Source organism: Carassius auratus, chromosome 42 (assembly GCF_003368295.1).
Source record: "Carassius auratus strain Wakin chromosome 42, ASM336829v1, whole genome shotgun sequence".
NCBI classification, from domain to species: domain Eukaryota; kingdom Metazoa; phylum Chordata; class Actinopteri; order Cypriniformes; family Cyprinidae; genus Carassius; species Carassius auratus.
The window spans coordinates 13,220,930-13,240,453 of NC_039284.1; the positions used below are offsets into that span (position 1 = coordinate 13,220,930).

Consider the following 19,524-nt stretch of genomic DNA (forward strand, 5'->3'; position numbering starts at 1 on the left):
AATCAAATTATTAATAAAGTTTGTGTCTGAGCTTCTTACTGGAAAACTATATATGCTGAAATAAAAGTCTTTTGTTTGTCTAGTCGGTCTGGATCAGCACAGATGACACTTTTCCGGATATTTTTCTAGAACATGTTATTGTTGCTAAATCTTTTTAACCCTCCTGAGTATCAGGATGCAGATAGATGGGATTTCACGTCTCTTTCCACCTCCTCTCCTCTCATAACTCTGTGGCCACTAAAGCAAACAGCTTTTGGAGGTGCACTTCTCTGAGATGGAGATAATATCTTTAAAAATGTCATTCTGTTGGATAGAATGGGGCTTAAGAGGAAATAGAGGAAGTTAGTATAGAGATCTCTGACTCACACTCTGTTAGGCCTATGACATCATTCCTAACAAAACATGAATGAGTCCACCACAAATCTTCAGTCATGTGTCACCAAAAATCAAAAGGAATACATTTGTATTTATACTTTATACTCTTCGGGTGCTGCTCACATGGTGGTTAATTAATCTACTATATTTTAGCTTGATAAGTAAAAATGTTAAAAAATTACCGAACAGCACTAAAAGGTTATACATAAGGTTTTTATGACGAGTAAGTTTCACTATAGTATATATAAATCAGTGTACTTTGTTTTATACCGATATCCACACTAAGCATCAGGATCACTGATAAGATGTATTATTATTATGTGTATTTGTCCTATCAGGTTTAGGGTGAATTATCATATACTTGTAAAATCCCTTGTTCCGTGTTCCTTTGATGTCTGATATGATTTTCTAGTGAACTGCATCTGTGGTTTATGGCTGTTCATTAAAGCTGATGAAGATCAATCTCATCTGCAAGCAGTTTAAGACATCTAAAATGAAGCTTGGGGTATACTGAATTAAAATAATTAATAATAAAAAAAATATATATATATATATATATATATATATATATATATATATATATATAGTATCTGAGAAATGTTTTAAGAGAAGATTCAAATAGTTTTAGTTATTAATTAGTTGTGCAGAATAAGGCAGAAAAAAGATTGCTGCTTCTGAAACATCTTTTATTTACATCAGTCCGTATGTCAATCAAACTCTCATTCAGACTTTGTTTTTCCTCATAGAACAAGAAATCATGCCGACTGTCGCAGTATTAACATGAAGCAATATGCTGACAACTTTTCTCATCTTCTCTTATCCATCTGTAGGGCCAAACTGTCTTTTTTGCTTTTCCTTTCTAGTCACATGAATTAGTGAAAGGAAGCGAGGCCTTAGTTTGGCAACCATGTTCCTGAACATTAAAGCGCATTATGGAAATATTCGTTTCACATTGTACAGCATATCACACAATGCATTACTTAAACGATCCACAGATGCTGAAGAATGTGACGGGTTGTGATGAAAAACATTTCATGAATAAACATGGAAATTGCTTGTTCTCTCGTCTCCCATGATTTGGCAATAGATGCGAATACAAAAAAATGCAAAAACAAAGAACAAAAGTGAAATATATAAGTACATTTTATATAGATATATATGGCATGAATTTTAGCTACTGTACAATTTTAATGCATAGTGCTTTGCAGGTTAAATAAATTATAGAATCTAAGCATCTCTGTCATACAGGCCTCCTGAGGTTAAAAATAAATAATATCCTTCATTCATTACAATGGCAAAAGGACAGCAGGAAAGTTGCTCCCCTTTGCTTTGGCGAGGGTCAGGGCAGGCAGGAGGAGTGAAGCGGGAATGGAAAAGCATATGAAGTCTTTAGTAAGTACCAGAAACAGGCTATAAACATTTAGAGCTGAAACTGTCTCAAGCACCATATATATATATACAGTATATATAAACAGATTTATACCAAAGTGTCAGCACACTTACAATGAGACCACATAGAGAGAAGGCCAATGAGCAGACATATGCACCAATTTGATCTGGAATGCAATGCAAAAGACTACATTTGGCAAGTTCTACTAAAGTTGTATTTAACGAACGATATTATACTAGGACGTTTTGTTTTAAAAATGCTCAAGAAGTAGGGATGCATTATTGATAAAAGAGATCCTTGTTGGTCCGGCCAGACTGAGGATTCTTCTCGCCTCTCAACCGTCTCACTTTGGAGTGGCCAGGCGCGAGGCATCACGCTGCTGAAAATGCCAACATAACTGCGGGGGGATGTGAAAAATCAATGAGTCGATGCCAGAATAATTCTTCGAGATGTCCTGCTGTGCTATTCCATGGAATACGAAACACTCTATGTGGTCTCAGTGTGTCCAAGAATACAAAAAATCATATAAAACACATGTAACAGTTCATGTTGAATGTGACTAGTGTATAACAATACAAATACCAAGACAGAATAAGAGATTTAACAAGCAGTGTTTTCTTTTTTTGATACTTTTTAAACTTTTGTTTGTTTGTTTGTATCCATGTTTTTTTAAGCTAGCACCATCTGTACACAAATATGGATTTTTGTCCATAGGTTTCCAAGATATTGAAGTGTTCACAAGGCACTTGTCCTTTTTGTTCTGTTTTTATTTATCTTCTTTAACAATCTGTTCTTTTATCCACATATGGCAATATATTTATTTTATTCACTGCAAGCGAGCAATCCATTTTTGCAAACAACGACTCTGAAGTTCCAAAGTGCTTATCCATCTATGTGGGACAACGTTTCTTTTCTTTTCATCAACTCTCCAAGTCCAGCATTTCCATTCCCCACCAAAATCCATTTTAGAAAAAATTTAAGCCTATATATTTTCCTAATCATTTCAACATTTTCAACTTTGTAACTTGCTCACATACACCCTGCTGAGTCTTTTCCTTTTCCAACTGTCCATAATACTTGGCGAATCTTTTACCGTCGCCGACAGGTGATGTCAAAGCATGTGATCATCATCAGATGAGCTTTGCAGAAGTTGACCCGATTCTCCAGTCGTTCCGTGACAAACTCCAGAGCTTCCAAATATTCCAGAGAGCCCACTTCACACATCTGTTGAAGGTCAACTGCAAAAATGAAGGAAACGGATGTTAACTGACAGAAGTTAAAACCAGCACACTGCACACTTTTGTCTTGAAGAACATTTTACAATGCCTGCAGGTTGCATAGTTATTTGGTGAATGTTGCAATTAATTTTATTTTGTTCATATATGATCATTTCTTGGACTAGAAATGGTACCATTAATATCAACCCAAAGTGTGCAAGTGACTTACATTCAGTGGTCCATTTCTCTGGCTCCAGCATAAGATATTGTTTGGTTTGCTCTAGTTCCTTCTTCAGCCAATCATACTTGGCCCGCACCTCTGAGATTCTCTGTTGCCGATGCTCTGAGATCTTCAGTTTGGCACTAAAGTATACCACTTCCTAAGGGCACAAGAACAATAAGTCATACATCTTTCTAAAGCATTGACAAGAACTGCTGTAAAAACACTTTTACCTTATTGCCTACGGTCCGCCTCCTCTGTAGACGTTCAACATCATCAATCTCATAGACCTTAATCTCAAAAGGTTCAGCTAAACACCTCTGTGTTGGCCGGAGGGGGCCATCCACCCAGCGTACTCCTGGACTGATGAGTGGCTTTCTCACGGGAGAGGTGGTGTCTAAGGTGAGGTTAGGGATTAGACGGCGTCTCTGGGACCCTAGGGATCAAATAATGCCATATTATGAGCGCTATATAAACATATTTTTATCAATCTTGAGTTGTGTTATAACTAAACCAAGTGAAAAGACAAAAAAAGTATCAAAGTGTGCTACAGTGCTGCTGCGCCAAAATTGAACCTACACAGAGTCGCAACAATTCGATGCAGCTGTGTAACGAAAAAAAACCACTGAGATAATAGCAGGAGAGTATCTTATCTGACCAGTCTGGGGGAACCAAGTCTACAATAGGGAATTTACCAGAAGTAGTTCCCCAATTTGCATAGAAATTGACATTTCCAGGTCTACTGATAAGTGATCTGATTTTGAACCAAGGAACAGGTTAATATTAATGTCTCTCAGCTAGTCATTTGGTCTGAAAACAGCACTGAAAAGGTCAAACTTTCAGTCTTCCCTCATTGCCTCGGAGAGACAGAGCTCTGAGTTCAGGAAAACGTTGGTGGTTGGCAGATGTAAATTTTAACTCTGGTAGTGCTTTTTTATCCTTGCAAATGCCTTTTCAAATAAAGTATTGCAACAATTACAATACTACTTTTCTTTCCAGTTCAACGTGTACTGGTCTATCTTTTGTGTCTGAGAAAAGATTTAAATTTTCAGTTTTTCCCACCATGCAAAGGTTTGTGGTGGCAAGAAATAGAGAAAACTCTTTGCCTGAGGAAATGGGAGAGGAGTGTATTTGGGAATTTATGCAGCACTAAATATTGAAAGACCACCCACAGCTAAGTTTGGCAACTGCTATCAGTCAGTATCATTACAGATCATCCGAGCATGTAAAGGGAAGGAGAGCGGTTTAAAAAGTCCTGTTTCTTCCAACTATAATCTGGAATGAGTCCTGAAAGCTTTGTAGTACAATACATTTTCTTGAGCACAATTCATTAGGGATTACATTAACTGTGCTGAGATCTTTGAACTTTTGTAATGCAGAAAGATGGATTCCACGATGAGCCATTAAATATATTTGCCAAAATTGAGTAGCAGACTACACACATAGAATAAAAAATAAATAAATTAACAAACAAATTAATATCTGTGTATATGTGTTTGTGTGTGTGTGTGTGTGTGTGTGTGTTTGTATATATATATATATATATATATATATATATATATATATATATATATATATATATATATATATATATATATATATATATATACACATACACACACGCACACACAACACAGTGGGGAAAATAATTATTTGATCCCCTGCTGGTCTATAATTTTTATGGTTGGTTTATATGAATGGAATCAGAATATCAACAAGAAAAAAAAAAAAACATTATATAGAGGTTATAAATTGATTTGCATTTCAGTGAGTCAAATAAATATTTTATCCCCTACCACCCAGCAAGAATTCTTGCTCCAACAGGTTGGTTATGTACCATGTAGAACACATATTAATTTTGTCACTTTAAGAAAGTAGTAAATGTCAGTAGTCTTATGTCAGTTTATTATGTGTATAAAAGACACCTGTCTAGACAATCTTAATCTTACATTCCTACCTCTCCATCACCATGAGCAAAGAGCTGTCAAAGGACGTCAGCGACAAGAAGTCTGGGATGGGCCACAAGACCCTCTTCTAAGGGTACAGGATGACTTCACCGCATTGAATAAGATTTTTGAATGAGAACTTCCTTCCCTCAGCCAGAACACTGTGGATGGGTCTTCCAGCATGACCATTACCAAAAACATACCGCCAAGGCAACAAAGGAGTGGCTCAAAAAGAAATAGAAAATCTGTGTGGGGAGCTGATACTTTGAATACTTTGAAAGAAACCTTAAAGATAATCTGCAAGGAGGATTTGGACCAAAATCCCTCCTGAAATCTGTGCAAACCTGATGACCAACTACAAGAAACTTCTGACCTCTGTGCTTTCCAGTAAGGGTTTCTCCATCAAGTACTAAGTTGGGTTGGGGATCAAATACTTATTTGACACACTGAAATGCAAATCAATTGAAAAAAAAGACTGAAAACCAGACCATACAACTGATTTAGACGCGGGTGCCGGTGTGATGAGATGTACTAATATCCGTCTGCTCGGGCATGATTGTTTTAGGCCTGTAATTGATTGATTATTGAGGTAATAGGGATGAATAGTTCGCTGAAATAAACCCAAACCGTTTCTGTTGATGCATGTGCATTCTGGCTTCCCAAACATTACAAAAACATGAGAGAAAAAAAACCCTGGACAAATCATTCACTCTTGTTCAACACGAATGCTGTATATGAGCAGTAATTTATTCTTAAAGTGAATAAATTGTAATGAAAAATAAATAAAATTAAATAGCTAAAGTAAATCGTAAGTGGAAGTGCATTTGTCGATTCTGTCATAAGCATACAGTACATCAGCAATTACACATGTTTAGGGGAATATGGCATTATTAATATACCATGTAAGGTGGTATGTGCTAGAAATGGGTAAACCACTAACAGTGAGTCTGCCCATGGGGTGGGGGCACCACCGTGCAAGGCAGTGTCCCACATTGTCCCTCAGAAACATACCCCTTGTCCCCCCGTGGGCCTATTAGCAGGTGGTCACCCTAATTGTATTACACAGCAAAAAATCTAATAGTTAAATATGTTTACATTTTTATGTTGTATTATGGATTTTAAGCATACATAAGCATAGTTTTTAGCATCAGATATTTGCTTACCTGTATTACTTCTTTTCTTTGAATTCTTAAGGCTCCTGCGACCACTAACAGAGCTGCTGTTTTCACTCATCGAGTCATGAGCAGATGATGTGCTTCCTGTGGCCTCGCTGTCTCGTATCATACTCTCATAGCCACTGCTGCCACCACTGTGGTAGAACAAAGCAGTCTTTCCCATGGCTGGAGGAAGCTCTCCACTTAGAACACTGCTGTTGTCACTGGCATGTCCGCTACTGCAACGGTGAGGCCTTCTTGGAGCAGTGATCTTACTGTAAGGTGAGGGCAAAGTATGGACCACTGGCCTTTCCTCTCCTTGGACTGCTGCTCCTCTCTCCTCAGTGTCTGAAGCCCCACGTCCTTGGGTAGCACGAGAGCTGCCACTACCTTGAAGGAGCTCAGAGATTCGTCCATTCACTGCTCTTAATGGTAGCTTAGATACTAACCCTGTCCCCCTGCTGCGACTTAAGGACTGAGTTGACCATGAATTTTGGTTCTGGTTCTTTCCATTTGAAGGCAAACTTGAGCTTCGGTTTACGGACTGTGGGAGGGACTTGGTGGAAAAACTTAGGGTCTTTGTGCTAGAGGTTGATAAGCTTCGAGCTTTGGGACTTGCCATAAGGAGTTTGCTAACAGCAGAGATTTTGGATTGACTTGCTTTGGGTGATTGTGGGGCATTATTATTACCATTTGGTCCACTGGTAGGTGATGAGAGCAAAAAACGGGTGATGCTCCTACCTGTCCTTGGCATTGTACTGTCTTTTGTAACTCCTCCCTTAGAGCCTAGAGAGTTCAAACTCTCAGCCCTCTCTAAGGAATGACAGTTATAATGTGCCCCATGAGACCTCCCTAAGGAATTTGTTCTGTTTGCTAACTGCTCAAGTTTGGCACTGAAGAGTCTGCTGCTCTCTACATTTGGTCCTTTATGTTTACTGGCCAGATCTTCAGGTGTGCTGCCAAGGAAAGAAAGATGCTGGTTTGGTGTCTGAGAATTTCCTGGATTATGCTGTGGACTTGCTCGATTCCTTTGGTCAAGGCTAGACTTCCTTACAGGTGGCAATGGTGGGATTCCTTTCTGACGACCAAAGATTCCTTGCCTCCCTGCTGAACTTCTTCTTTCAAGTGTGGCTCTTGGACTGCAGGGAGTGGAAGTGGTAACCCCAAGGCTTTTATACTCTCCACTCATGTAACGATATGTAGGGTCTTCCAGATCGTCTTGCTTATTCAAGCGATGCCATGCACGAGGGAGACTACCCGTCCTGAGGATGTCTGCAGAGTACACTTGAATTATGCTTTCAGATGCATTGAAGACCATCTCACAGCCATCCAACACCCGGTTCATGGAATCAGGGGAACTTGCTGCTTCACTTGACCTGTGCTTGTCAATCTGACATTTCCTTTTTACAGAATCAGATGTTCTATTCTCTGACTTGATATCACAGACCATCTCCAAAGGCTTGGTCTCTTCACATCCCTCCCTTTTCATCCAAGGGTCATCAAAATGTATCTCACTTGAGATTGGAACACATGGTGATTTGGTATCTTTGACTAGAGAGGTTTTGGTTTCTAAGTCGTCCTGCACAACCATTGGATTAACAGCAGCACATGGGTGAGTTGTGATATTAGTCTTAAAAGGAACATAGCCACTTGAGGTGAAGGACAGCTTGTCTATTTTGTGTTTAGCTGTGTTTTTATCATTCACTTCGGTTTTATTGGAATCACTCTCTTTGTCTGATTTCTTTTGTTCAGTTGACTCAGGGTCTATGTCACCTTCTTCTTGAATTTCTAAAAGCCTGTCTTCAGCCACTTCCTCACCTTGTCCAAAGCACTGTTGGGCAACAAAGCTATGACATGACTGGTCGCCATCACTGCCATTACTCATTTCACTCAGCCATGAGCTGATTGAGGATCGACAACTAGCCTGGGTGTCCCCTTCTATCTTGCTGAGAGGCAGGAATTTAGAAATGTTGAATTGTGAGATAGTGGTGGTCGTAGTGCAGGGAACAGTAGTGTAATGTTCTACGTCTTCACTCATGCTGCTAATTATACTTACAGGTCTTGAACCCGATGCCATAGCCTGCACGGAGCAGTCACTGTTAAAGCTGATAATACTGGTCGGTCTACCATTTTCCATTACCCCACTAATTGTCAGCTTTTCCACAACGGTAAACACCAGCTCATCCTCTCCATTGGGTTCCAAAGGATGCTCCAGTGTAACTGTGGCATCATTCACATTTTTCTTACTGTCCAAAGGCAGCTGAGGAACATCATCACACAGTGTCTCAGCTGATCCAAGGCTATTGGATGATAAAGATCTCTTTAGGACTTGTGGACTCATCCCCAACGGAGAGTTTCTAGACTCAGGATTAAGCAAAGACTCAGTAGATGATTTTCTAGAGTCTTTATTAAGATTATGTGAGGAGTGAGGTGGTGTGCCAGGCATTATTCCTTTCTGGGTGTACACTTTGCAGCGATGAGAGGGAGAGGATGGTGGTTTGTATTCTGAGGTTTTCGTAAGACTGGCAATGCCCAACCGTGGGGAGCCCATAGGACGAGGTTTACTCTCACTGCTGCTTCCACCACTGATGGATTCTTTGCTGTCAGTTAAACTGGAGCTCTTCGCTCTGTGAAGAGGAGTTAGTTGCCCAATACCACTGCTGCCAGTCACACTTCTGCTGCTTGAGAGTCCACAACTGCCTGTTGAAGACTGTGTCAAGCTTTCAATTATTGACTGAGCAATCTCTGCTTCTTCAACCACCTCACGGATCTCCTCCAGTTGCTGGTCAGAGATCCTCTTTGGAGAACTGGATTGCTGACCCCCTTTAACAATTTGACCGTGGTCAGGGTCAAATTTGGCAGCTCTGTTGGCAGAGACTTCTTCAAAAGGGAATTTCGTAACCTCTTCTCTTCCATCAATGCAGCCCAGCCTCTCTTGGAGCTCTGCAAAAGTGTTGCACTTAAGACAGTCTTTTTCTTTTTTACCTGGCTCAGCACCTTCCTCTGACAAAGGTGGAAGTGGCCGGGGATGAATTGTCTGCAAGTGTTGTACAGACTGTGAGGCCTGAACTTGTGGGGCTACAACCTGTTGAGATGGTTGTGATGTCAAAGAAGTCTGGCCAAGATCTGCTTTATTTTTATGTAGGGATGGGATGATAGGAACAAACTCTGGAGGACCTTCGTTGTCTGTTAGCTCTTTGTCTGAAAGGGCTGAGCCATTTGGACCTACATAGATAACTGTGTCACATGACTGTTCGCTGCTGGAATAATCTTCAGGGTCACTGGAGAGGTGTAGCAGGGGCATCTCTGAATCAACAACATTTCTAGAATGGATAGTTCTCAGCTGTGTTGGGCGACGCATTCTTCCTTCCTCACATGAGCTCTCACCACCAGAGGAACTGGATGTGTATTGCTACAAAAAAAAAAAAAAACACTGCATTTTAAAAGTAATAAACATAAAATACAATGGTGAGTCATTCTATGCTAAAAGAAAGTTCAATAAAATGAAAGACAAGATCATACCATGCTTACTTTAGCCTTCTTCTTCTTCAGCCTAAGAACACGAGAGGCGATTTGAAGAGTAGAGAGTGTCTCTGAGAAGTTGCTGGGTGATGAGGAAATGTGGGCTATCATAGTCGTGCGACAATTCATATTTCCCAGGGACTCACGTAACAGCATTGTTAGCTTACTATCTCTGTGAACAAAAAAATGGAAGCGCATTAGTTGGCAAAATGATAGTTGTGTAACCAAATGTTTAAAAGTGAAGATACATGTTTTGTAAAATTTGTTAACCTTTTCAGAATAAAATGTATTTGGAAAATGGATGCATTCAAAAATCAAGGCTTTATTGAAATAACTCCTTTTTAATGAATACCTGCACCACTTCTAGCAATGTTAATAATAAGAATGGATAACTCTTTGGGCATTTATATGCTGACCCTGATTCAAAAACCTTGGCTGCCAGACAGTCTCTCTTTACAGGGAAAGAGAGACACAGATTGGCATTTCCTGTTCTGTCTGCCTTCCCCATGGCAACCATTAGAGGTGACATATAAAGCTGCTTTTCAACAATGAGTCCGCTAGTATTACAAAATAATTTGAAGCAAAAACGTTGTCCCAGAATACAACAGAGTGTACAGTAATGTGATTACAGTGATATTCTTTGCTAATTTGTTTGATGTCGGATGATGTGCTTAAAAATGGTTAGTGAAGTGTGTAGTCAATCTTAAGTGGTCATTAACAGTGATCACGTGAAAACTAATCACAAATTATACAAGCATAATTACCAGCCATGATGTAACAAAAATAAAGTTATCTGAGAAATCCTATTAAATAACATTCACCTCTTGGCAAAATATGTAACACTCAAAATAAAATAACACTTATTGCACAACACATGTGAATGGTTTCTGGTTATTGCTACTAATATTATGCCACAAACTGGACAACACATTTTAGTATCATAAAATCAATAATTAATAATGAATTGATAATAATTATGAACAATATTCTACATTTGCCATTAAATCATAGAAGTTAAGTCATCCAATTAGAGGAATTAAAAGCAACCAAGATATTTAGCACTAATTAAATCACTATCTAAAATTAGTGACTTGTGTAAATTTATATTCATTTATGACGCATGCATATTAATTCAATTTATCTAGTGCAAATGTTGCATTCCTCCTTAAAAGGCTTTAAACCCTAATTACTGTATATTTCAGCTCTCAAGAGCTGTTGCGTATCCAGCCTTAAACCCCATGATGCTCTGCAATGTAAATTCGCCATGATTAAATTAGGGAGCCATGGCATAAAAATGCAAATGTGCCTTGAAGGAGGTAAATGGAAGCACTGCAGATAAAAAAGAAAAGAAAAAGAAACTGCTAGATGATACACGGCACCTTCTCGAAGTTGTCTGTTTAACTCACATTAACATGCTGCTTAAAGAAATAAAACAGCAGATGCAGAGAAATGGTCTGCATTAAGAACGTTAAATGAATCCCAGCGAATGTGAAACGGCATCTGTCTCTATAGCTGCCTGGCACAAGCTAATTCAATTAGCTATATTACCCCTGAGGAGCGATAACGGTACATTCTCTGTGCAGATTCAACGTAACATTAGAATCCACTAATAATTGCTAACATCAAAGACTGAAAAATGTCAGTTGTATATATATTATTCATATGAGGTGTGTTTGAGAAGAATTAATGATATTCAGCGGAGATATGAAGGCTAAACATGTTGCATCTTAATGAGTTTAGCGACCGGTGAATGACTTCACCCAGAGCAGTATAATCGTAATCTTGACTTTGAGATTACAACATATTTGTATGAGACTGAAAAGTCTAACCCAATGTGTTTTTGACTGAAATCATATGATGAGTCAAGTGAAAGGTAAAAGTCTTACTTGTAAGGGATGTGCTTGCTGCCATTTACTAAAGCCAGGATGACATTCCCCAGAGCAGACAGAGAGAGGCAGAGTCCTGTAGTGCTGTCACGGGTCTTGCTCAAAACCTTAACACAGCTGCCAAGATCGATGAGGTGCAGTCGGCTCCTGCCTCCTGACACTAAGCAAAAGAGCCAGAGAGTCAGTTACAACGAACTCTAATAGGTTCTAACATTTTCTTTATTCAACATTCTCTTAACTAACATATGATATACTTTATACTTCAGGCACCATAGTGACAATCTGAAATGACACAGCTGGAGTGATATGTTACACTACCATAAGTAAGACTTTTAAAAAAAATGCTTTAATACTTCTTTTCGACAAAGACATTTTTATAATGTTTAACATTTATAACAATATAAAAAAAACACCTTTAAATCCTAAAAAAGGCTTCATCAAACTGGATGCTAATAATAAATGTTTCAGTTTTGCATCACATGAATAAATTACATTTTAAATAAATTCAACTCGAAAATAGTTATTTTACATTTTTATTAAATGACTATTTTTACTGTATTTTTGGTCAAATAAATGCATTGTAGTGTAGGAAAAGCAATAGGATATAGAGAAACTGAAAAAAAGTATAAAAACTGTTGAAAGCCTCATGATGAACATCCAATTCCATAATGAAGTATTATTGTAACCTAACAAAAAACTAATAAAGGTAAATGAAATGTATTAGAGAAAACACTGAGGTTAAGGAACTTATATTTCAACCTGTGAAATATTTCTATGTGTGTCTATTATGTAAGTGAACCTTGGAAACATCCTAAGTGTGTTTCATGACACCGTTTACAATAGCTCATTACGCACAGTTTGGAGGTAATTCAAGTTTCTCAAATACCCTAAACGCCCATGCTAACACATCTGGTTGTACTTTCAATTCTTTTTCTATTTACTTTCTGTTCTTTCTATAAAAGGCAGGACTCACGTGTGCCAAACAGAATTTTTTGTTTTGTTTTTTTTTTTTTTGTGATAAGATCAATTAGCACTGTTCTCCATAAATAGCTAATTTTAGCTTGGCAGCTTTTAGATCAGATTGTACATCTCACATTAACTATTTTTTCTTCTTTTTTTGTCTGTTATCACACCCCTCTCAAAGATAATCAGCAGCAGACTATTTATAAACCACACATGCAACATTTGGAAGTATAATGAGAAAGTTTGAAATCAACTGTGGAAAAGAACAGATACTGCTGATATAAGACTAGTACAGATAAAGATACTGGTGTCCATCATAAAAGTATCTTAACATGGTTAACCAGCAATAGAAAAAAAAATGGAATGTAAAAAAACAGGTCATGGACCAAAAACCATGCAGTCGAGAACCTCTGCTCTAGTTCATGTTGAGTTTCTATTGAAACTCTCTCTAACCTAATAATACTCACTTCCACCTTTGCCGGTCTTTTCCATTCGATACTGGTAAATGTGTAAGGTGAAGAGCATGTGAGAGTTACGGTGCTCCTCTTCATCGTAGTCTGGCTTACTGCTGTAACGTGCAGCAATGGCAGCATCCAAGAAGAAGGCTGCCTTCTCAGCCGTAGGAGCGCGCAACTCACTCTGATTCTGTAACTGTGTAAAAACACAGAAGATGTTATAAGACTGACTATTGGAGTAACAGGAGAAGTGAGGGCATTACAATCCATTGTTGTGTGATATCAGTCCAAGATTAGATTAGTGTACGTTTGAGGATTACAGAGACAGGGGTTGCCTCTGCTCAACTAATCCTCTCATCATGTATTAGCATTTTACTCAACAATGCCATCTTTACTGGAAGCTGCTTGTCATGCTTGTTATTGTTTTTTACACTATGGGTTTTCCAAAATAAGGCAAAAAGTGTGCCTGTCGTAAAGGATCTTATAGTTGAAGTGTGTAACTTCTACATCACTAACAAACAGAATAGAAAAGCAGACGCTTTTCCTGCCTACTAGTGTTCAGGCAAACAGAAAGTCCTGCACTAAACAATGTTGTTATTGTTAACTAAAGCCAAAATGATTAAAAATAAAATAAAATAATAAGATAAAATAATGTTTAAAAATAAATTAAAAGCACTTTACAAATTGACAAATTTAATTCAAGTGAAAACTGAAAATATAAAAATAAAAGCTAATTTATTAATTAAAACTATAATAATATTTAAATAATTCTAAAATAGCACTGGCCTCAAACCCACGGCATTGGTTGAGACAACATTGCTTTTTTTATAGTGCCACAGTTTTGACATTTTTCAGGAAATCAAAAAGGCTGATTTATGGTAGCATATTAAGTTCGGATAGAAATGTACACATTGTAAAAAAAAATATTATACACTTCACCTTACCGTAAGTTATTTACTTCATAACGAAATTTCAATTAAAATGATATACTGAGATTTTCCCAGCATTTTAATATCAATCAATAATATACTGCACATATATCATCAACAATATACTGTATAATTTGAACAACACTGATGATCAGAACGACTATCTTACCTGCATCCCACAGATGGGGTCCTCGCAGAGATAGACTCCTGGAGACTGACCGTCCTGCAAACTGCCTGTCGCCACCTCCGACAACAGATCTTTCAGGTTCTCGTCTTTTCCCCAGACCTCCACAGCCGACACTCGTACAGAGAAGCGTGCGCCTGTCTTTTCCTTGCACTCGTTGATCAGTTTGAAGAGCCAGGAGATGGCACACGGGATGATCCCTAAACTCTGCATGGAGTCGTCCTTGCCGATCATAGTGTAGGATTTGCCTGCGACCAGACCGAGAATCGAGTTGGTGATGGATCACTTTGCATACAGTCACATTTCTTGCGTTATAATGATTGACAGGCCTTTTGACAGCACAGAGTGGAACGGTAGAGTTAAAATAGGTCAGGTGCTAAAAGCCATGGTGCCTTTCAGGAGCATTACACCAGTACATGTGGTCTATTTCACACTTTCTAATATGATATTTAGCTTGCAGACCAGCACTATGGCATAAACCACAGTGACAGATGTCACACACACGCTAGACAAACACATTTAAAAATCCATTAAAGCTTGAAAACTGACAAGATTAGCATAATCACGTTTAGAAATATAGTCGGAAAATGTACCGTGCCTAGTCTGAAGAATGTTTTGTCTGCCTTAAATGGGTTTTTATTTCCAGAAAAGCCCTTGGTTGACAGTCCACTGACATTTGCCATATGTCTTAGTGTGGTTGAGTAAGCACATACGGCGTGTGGGCAGCACTGGGCATTAATGCAGGTTCACCCGCAGGACCAGAACGAGAACAACAGCCTGTTGATTGGCAGCGTCCCTCGATTCATTTCTGGACATTGCCCTCAAACACAGTCACATGCATAAATACCCCTGCTGTTGACATGAAAGGAGCCACTAAACAAAGCCATATGTCACAGCACACATTCAGACCAGACTGAACTTCAAAAGACGGATTCCTCTAGTTTGGGTGGGAAAGAGAAAACAGAAACAGGAATCAGAGATAATATCTGCCGATATAGGACATATACGCACAACAATTTAAACATCAAAACCGTTCATAAAAAAAAAAAAAAAAAAAAGCCAATTCTGCAATTGTGCAGAATGATGCAGCAGATAATACATGTATTCACAATCTAATATGACACACCTGAGGGAGATTTTTTATACTTTGTTTTTTAAAAAGATGGTAATTCAAAAAAGTAGCACTTTCATGTTTAAGGTGTTGTGCTATTGTGTCAGGTGCTTCATTGATTTCACAAGAGAGCTGCTAATGGAAAAACTGCATCAAAATATTAACAGGCTGAAAAGACTTCAAAATACCTTTATATCCTGATTCATTACAATATTTCCCACCCAGTACTATTTTAGGATTATTAATATACTATTATAGTAAAATATTTTAAATGAGCTTTTACAGTTATATTTGCAGTTTCCACTTGAAATTTCTATGTGCTTTTGTCATTTTTATTAGGATTTTTTTTTTAAATTAAAAATATTTTTGTACTTCAATGTGCAGGTGCATTTCAATAAATTAGAATGTCGTGGAGAGGTTCATTTATTTCACTAATTCAACTAAAATTGTCAAACTCGTTATTAAATAAATTCAATGCACACAGACTGAAGTAGTTTAAGCTTTTGGTTCTTCTAATTGTGATGATTTTGGCTCACATTTAACAAAAACCCACCAATTAACTCAACAAAGTTGTAGATGCCAATAAAACAGTTCTGGATATAGATTGGTTCAATAAAGCATGCTTAAGTAGATTCTGCATATTTACCATCTTTCCAAATACAGCTATGAGGTGAAATACCTGTCCACATAGTTAACATATAATTTATTTTGTTATTATTTGTTTTGATGCATTTTCTTTTTTAATTTCATTATTTATTTTATGTCGTGATTGTAACACATCAAATATGCTCTGCTGAAAATGGTCTTTCACATCAATTAAAGTCACCAGGCTGTTACTTCCAGGCGCAAAATAAGATGGATACTCAGTCGCAGATGAACTGAGAGTCAGTAATTCAATCAGACTGGATGGAGAGAGGCATGATGGGAAGGAAGAGCTTATGAGATTCAATTACAACAGCATCTTTCTTAAAAATTTTACACACACAAATACATTACAGGCTTCAACTTGTCCTTCAATTTTATGCATTCTGACTTATTGGAATAAAGCATATATTAGCCTCCAGGCTGATCAAGCAGTTTCAGGACAGGAGATAAAGCTTCATTCCAGAACACTGCTACAGTATTTGAATATTCACCATACTGCCTGTGCATCCTCACAACCAGCATGACATGCAGGATCTAGAGGTCATGGAGTATTATAGGATTAATATTTCACTCTCTAGTTTGATTTGAAGGTCAAAAACAAAATCAAATCTCTGTGTTCAAGCCTGATATATCTCAAAATATTACATCTTAAGTATTCATGTACTTAAGCACCAGGGGTTAGTCTTGCACCAGGGGTTAGTCTTGCATATCTTATATATATATTTAATATATATATATTAAATACCACAAAGTATGGTTTTGAAACTCTGCTTCTTTGTGATGGGCTGATATGTTAAAGAGATGCTAAAATATAGGATGATGGTTTATTAGAAAGACTCTAATCTCATATTGTTTCTTACCTAGTTTGGAGTGTCCGAAACAAAATACACAGCCGTCTGCTCCATTGACTACAGACTGAATGACCTCAGCCACAGTTCCTGCACAAACCTCTGCCTGTCAGGAAACAAGGAACAGCCAATCAAATTCAGCACTTCAAAAATAACTGAAAGAAATAAAAATGCATGAGGATTTTTTTAATATTTTTTTTTTCTGGCTTGTTTTCAATTAAAAAAAATCTAAAAAACTTTTACTTGAGAAGACTTTTCAGAGAATGTAGCCTACTGTAAAAAAATATATATATTTCAATTCAAAGTCATTTTGAATAAAAGTTTCTGCTAAATTAATAATTTGTAAGTAATTTTTAAAGATATTTTAGTTGGACATTAAGACAAAACACTTATTTATTTATTTATTAATTTATTTTAATTTTTTTGCCATGTGCAAAGTTCTTCTATCCATGTTTAATCAATTACCCATTCATGTCATTCATGCTTTTTGTGGTTAAAGATCTGGGGTGGTAACCTTGTATGTACAAATCCCAGAAGGACTGACATATAAACAAGCCATTTTGCCTTTCCCCTCAATCAGCATTGTGAGGAACCTCAGGCTGCTCCAGAGAGACTGTCTCTGTATTAACAACATGTTGATTTGTAAAATGAAACGATTGTTTTTCCAAATCCGTTTGGTGACACTAGTGTCAGAAATTACACACTGCATGTTTAATAGTTACTACAAACTTTAAAGAGCCGGTCATACGGTATTTCGAAAAATATCTTTTTTTTTTTTTTTTGCAGTTTGTAACGTAGCTAACCTTCAATGTAAACTGTCTGCAAAGTTGTTAATCAAAAAGTGCTTGATAAATAAAGATATTGTTTCTCAATAGAAAGCGTTGACTCTGAACCACCTTAACGAGTCATATTTTTTAATCTTCTGTCACAAGATATCACATTTACATAATCCCCTCCTGCCTGCGAAATATGAACACTCTTAGCTGCCCACAAACACATCATGTAGAGAAGACACAGTGTTTTCAGCTGGGCCATACTAACACAGTTCCCACATGTGCCCCTCAAATAAGAATGCAATATCAAGTAAATTACCACATACAAAGCTTTAACTTGGCACTAAGAAATCATCCTCGGACTCAGGCTTGAATTGACAAGGTAATATCGATACTAGTTTTGTTAACTTATAGCATCTTTGTTTACAAGTAACCCTCCGGAGCAAAAAAATTATTATTGTAATAGACATTTCGTTTCCAACACGCTTTGTATACGAAAGACCAATCACAACAGACTTGGCCAGTTGACCAATCAGAACAGAGTAGGCTTATGGAAGGGAGGGTTTCGTCATCATTGAAAAATTATTCTAAAATTAAATGTGTATTCTGAGAAAATTACAATGTCTTTTTTTTTTTTTTTTGGATGCATTTAAACCTGTTGTCTGGGGCTGCAATACAATATTAGGACACTTTAAAATACCATATGACCTGCTCTTTAAAAGTAGTAACTTTCTCTCACCTGAGAGGCATCATGGGAGAAGGCTGCATCAAATGCAAACATCTTTGGAGGAACCTGGTTGGAGCTGCCACATTTCTGAGTTTGATTCTGCTGAGAATTCACTTCTGGATCCATGATGGTCACCTGCTTCTTACGAGAATCGACCTTCAGGAACGAGCTGGACTCTGCTGCGCTTACGGGCGATGAAGGACATACGCGTACCATCACTTTAACCTGCACACAAATACAACAACATCTGCTCAGTAATACGGCATATCAAAGTGTCATGTTGCACAGCAGCAACCTCTCTGTGAGTAACACCACAACCAATGTTTTTGTGAACAAAACAACATTCTGCTTGGGAGAGAACAAGCTTTTTAAGTAGGTTTATGGTTTTGTCAAGGGTTGACAGATTGTGGAAAGTTTGCATCTCCTTTCTGAACACTTCTCCTATGAGAGCACCTTGCCTTTTTAAGTGGATTTGAACAACTTTTTGAAACTATAAACACCCCAAACTTTAACATGTTTATGCCATTTATACCATTTTTGACAGAACTGTGTGCTACTTAGAGAGTTGTTCATAACTCTTTAATGGTTCACAGTCAAATACAAGGAGACACCAGGCAAGCATTAAATCTCAATAATGATGAAAAAAAAAAAAAAAATTAAGGAAAAGGTACGCCAAGTAACTTCAGCTGAAGTTTAGTTTGAGGAACTTTCTCTAAATAATAGACTCGTTTTCAGTCCAATTTGCATGCACAGTCTACAAAAACTTTTGCGTATAGTCCATATGTCTCTACAAACAGACTTCACATCCACCAAATGTTAGATAAATTAACTCTATGGATGAATATTTACTCATTCTTCAACTATGTTTAAATAATGTAATAAATCATCTTACATAACGTATGTACACTTCCATATGTGTTATAACATCTGTCATGCTGTGAAACGTAATTACTGAAATCAAAGCATTAAAGATTAAATTTAAATAAAGTTAAGTACATATTCAAACAACAATTTTGTTCTGACCTTAGAACAGTAGCTACAGCAGTTCAGCATGTCTTCTCAGTGCAAAGCAAAAATCAAAGAAGCAGACATAATTACTTTATCCAATCTCAACGCCATATGGATTAGAAACTATAATACCATCATCATTACACTGATAAACATTTTGATAAAAGCGGG

At 37.4% G+C, this 19,524-nt stretch overlaps 1 protein-coding gene across 2 annotated transcripts; it reads right to left on the reverse strand.

The window, feature by feature from the left end:
• Window positions 1–1,040: 1,040 nt before the first annotated feature.
• On the reverse strand, window positions 1,041–18,895 carry LOC113060705 (kinesin-like protein KIF26B). 2 transcript variants are annotated; one of them, XM_026229829.1, is made up of 10 exons: window positions 18,358–18,895; window positions 16,858–16,951; window positions 14,227–14,489; window positions 13,141–13,324; window positions 11,711–11,870; window positions 9,834–9,996; window positions 6,312–9,714; window positions 3,436–3,638; window positions 3,212–3,362; window positions 1,041–3,003 (listed from the first exon to the last, which is right to left on the reverse strand). In XM_026229829.1, the coding sequence occupies exons 1-10, from the start codon at window positions 18,559–18,561 to the stop codon at window positions 2,855–2,857; spliced, it is 4,974 nt and encodes a 1,657-aa protein (XP_026085614.1). In that variant the 5' UTR covers window positions 18,562–18,895; the 3' UTR covers window positions 1,041–2,854. The 2 variants fall into 2 exon arrangements, with proteins under 2 accessions (XP_026085614.1, XP_026085613.1); XM_026229828.1 differs by having other exon boundaries at window positions 9,825–9,996; window positions 18,358–18,893.
• Window positions 18,896–19,524: the final 629 nt, after the last annotated feature.